This window comes from Microchirus variegatus (genome assembly GCF_963457635.1).
Source record: "Microchirus variegatus genome assembly, chromosome: 5".
Lineage (NCBI taxonomy): Eukaryota > Metazoa > Chordata > Actinopteri > Pleuronectiformes > Soleidae > Microchirus > Microchirus variegatus.
The window spans coordinates 20,863,249-20,866,564 of NC_139806.1; the positions used below are offsets into that span (position 1 = coordinate 20,863,249).

The 3,316-nt window shown below is 44.7% G+C and overlaps 1 protein-coding gene across 1 annotated transcript; it reads left to right on the forward strand.

Moving 5' to 3' along the window:
- Window positions 1–1,144: 1,144 nt before the first annotated feature.
- On the forward strand, window positions 1,145–3,097 carry LOC310927745 (CCN family member 1-like). The gene is given in 6 exon segments (XM_083890132.1): window positions 1,145–1,197; window positions 1,300–1,513; window positions 1,612–1,962; window positions 2,046–2,251; window positions 2,369–2,423; window positions 2,426–3,097. Coding segments are annotated over 6 exon segments (1,086 nt in total). The 5' UTR covers window positions 1,145–1,158; the 3' UTR covers window positions 2,647–3,097.
- Window positions 3,098–3,316: the final 219 nt, after the last annotated feature.

Sequence of the window (3,316 nt, forward strand, 5' to 3'; positions counted from 1 at the left end):
CCCAGAAAACACGAAATGAAAGGCTGCCTGGGAGACCTTTTGATAACTCAAAAGTCTGAAGTCACGACAAACTCTCCGGCACCACAAGTTATACACTGGGAAACAGGCGATTGACATCAAACACACACACAAGTTCTGAGTTGGTGTTCATCGATACACCAACAACTTAAGAAGCCACAGGGAAAACCTCTCACTCCCTTTGAAGGTGAGACAGTGAGTCAGCACAGACACTCCTCACACCTGGGCTTAATCACCGCCGATCAGTGCCACACACACACACACACACACCTGGTCGCAGTGAGTTGATTCTCGCACCACTCTCACAGAGCCAGATTGAGTGCCCTCACACAAGCTTCATGTCACACATTTTGCACATTAAAATTGTTTTGTGTTTATATTAGAAGGTACATTAAATGGTTTTGTATTTATGTAGCGCTTTTCCAGTCTTGACGACCACTCAAAGCTGCTTTACACTACAGTTTTCCATTCACCCATTCACTCACACTTTCATACATTTTTCTATCACTGATCTTTCATACCCACAGCCGTCAGGAGCAACAGGGGGTTAAGTGTCTTGCCCAAGGCACACATCGGCTTGTAGAATAGCGGAGCCAGGAATCGAACCCACAACCTTCGAGTTGAAAGACGACTCCCACTGAGCCACCGTCGAAATTAGAATTTGTTGGACATTTAAAAAGGTTTCATTAATTGTCACAATTCAATGTGGCCCTTTTGCTCTATTTCCTCAATGAATAGTATGCAAATTATGTGGAAGAAATCAAACAATTTAATGTTTTATTTGAACTGTGTTTGTGTGTCTGTGTGTGCATTTGCCTCAGCAACGTGCTTGTATCAGGGTAAGAAGAGTAAGTTGTGGTTCTGCTTCATGATAATAAGAACATGAGAATGAAAATGCCATGGTTAAACTGTGGTGAAAGCCCTGGCAGAGTGGAATTTAATGGAAATGAAACAGGGTGGTTCTTGGCGCAATGAGTGAGAGAAGGGGGGGGGGGGGGGGTGTACTTCTTTTGGGCTTATGGGAGGACGCTGGGAGAAACATTCCTGCCATAGTTCTGGGACACCTCTTCAGAGGGTATAAAAAGGAGATGGGGAGAGCGAGCGGTCTGGTGTTATCATACAAAGACTCTGCCTCTGAAGATGTGGAAAGCCTTTGTCTTGGCGCTCTGTGTTACACTGGTGAGGAAATGGTCTCTTCATTCATAAGTGGCTTGTATATGGTGATCACTGTTGGGAGCAAACATCTGACTGGAAATGTCTGACATTGTGTCCTCACCTCAGGGGTCGGCCTCATGCCCGAAGAACTGTTGGTGTCCAGTTAAAGTTGTCACATGTGCAGCGGGAGTCGGTGTCATGCTGGACGCTTGTGGATGCTGTGAAGTTTGTGCTCGGCAGCTCTTTGAAGACTGCAGCGAGACGCAGCCATGTGACCACGCGAGGGGACTGGAGTGCAACTTTGGAGGTGGACTTGGTTCTGCCAAGGGCATCTGTCGAGGTACGTTGACTTGATTTCTAACATTAATTCACGCAAAATTGGCCCAACTTACACTTCACATAAAGCTCACGCCTGACTCTGCTTCTGTCAAAAAACAGCGGAATCAGATGGAAGAACGTGTGAATACAACAACAAGATTTATCAGAATGGGGAAATCTTCCGTCCAAACTGCAAACACCAGTGCACATGCATGGACAGTGCCGTTAGTTGTGTCTCTCTGTGCCCACGTGAGCTCCTGCTGCCCAAACTTGCCTGTGTCAAACCCAGGCGAGTCAAGGTCGCAGGACGGTGCTGTGAACAGCTCGTCTGCACCGAGAAAGTGGAGCCAGAGAGTTCTGGAGGGAAGAAGCACAGAAAGAATGAGAGCAAAGACCGAGCATCTGAAGATGACCTCACCAACAAGAATGAACTGGCCCCAGTGTGGAGAGAAGAATCAGAGCCTTTGGCTGGTAAGTAGTGTTGCACCATGCACCTTGTCAATTTGCCAGTGGTGGCATCTAAGCTTTTTCTTTTTTACAAATTCTCCTTCCAGCTTTCAGGAGTCAGCCAGTGGAACACGAAGTTGCCATAGGAGCAAAGTGTGTGTCTCAGACCACAGCCTGGTCACCCTGCTCCAAATCCTGTGGTGTTGGAGTGTCGTCCAGGGTGAACAGCAGCAATAGTCAGTGCAAACCAACGACAGAGACTCGCATCTGTGAAGTCCGCCCGTGTAAACAAAAGACCGTGATGAGACAGAAGGTACGCTCTCAACCTTTTTATGAAGATATTCTCATGTTGGCCAGCAAAGTTGGCACACCTTGTGAAATATGAACTGCTCCCTGCATTACATGTTGAGAATCCTTTCTCTTCTCACAGAAAGGTCAGAAATGCAGCCATGTAGAAAAGGCCAGACGACCAGGGAAACTGTCCTACGCCTTAAGAAGTTCCAGCCCAGACACTGTGGGTCTTGCTCCGATGGGCGGTGCTGCACGCCTCATCAAACCCAGACAGTACCTGTGCACTTCAGCTGCAGAAATGGAACGACCTTCAGCACGATGGTGATGATAATCAACTCTTGCAAGTGCAGCCTCAACTGCTCTGGCAGCAATGAGAAGACGAATGGCCTTTACAAACTTTTTAAACATATACATTAACAGGAAATGAAATCTTCACTAATTTAGTAAATAAAATGCAATGTGGGGTTAGAAGAACCTGCTTGTAGTGATTTAGTGAACTCAATGTTTCATGCTTTCATGCTTCATAACACTGGAGCCTTTTGGTTTGCTTCTCTGTGAAGCTGTGAATCTTTATATTTCTACACTTCTCCACTTTAATATTTTTTGACGTTCATATTTATGCTTCTTTTCACAAATCATTTGCATGTTCACATGGAGATGATGCAAGAACTATGGCAGCTAACTTAATGTGTATTGGCTTTGTTTTGTTTGTGTTACTTTTATTTAAAGGACTTTTTCCTCCCTTTGCAGAAAGTTTTCTAATATTCAATCATGGAAAATATTGCACAGTGAGTTTGTAATCCTGTTCTTTGCACTTGTTTGTGGATGCAGAATGTTGCCATACAACTTAAAAAAACAACTGTGTGCATTTGCCATCATGTACGTTAAAGTAAAGACATACTGGACACAGTAGTTTGTCTGTTGACATATTATGACAAATCAGATCTTCTCACAGGAAATGACTCAGCTTGTTACGACATTTCTAAATGTCATATGGTATAGTTTAGGGAATGATTGTTATGTCAACCTCAGAGTGGTTTTTCCTGCTATTGGACACAGGCTGAAGGCAAACTGCAGGAATTTTGTT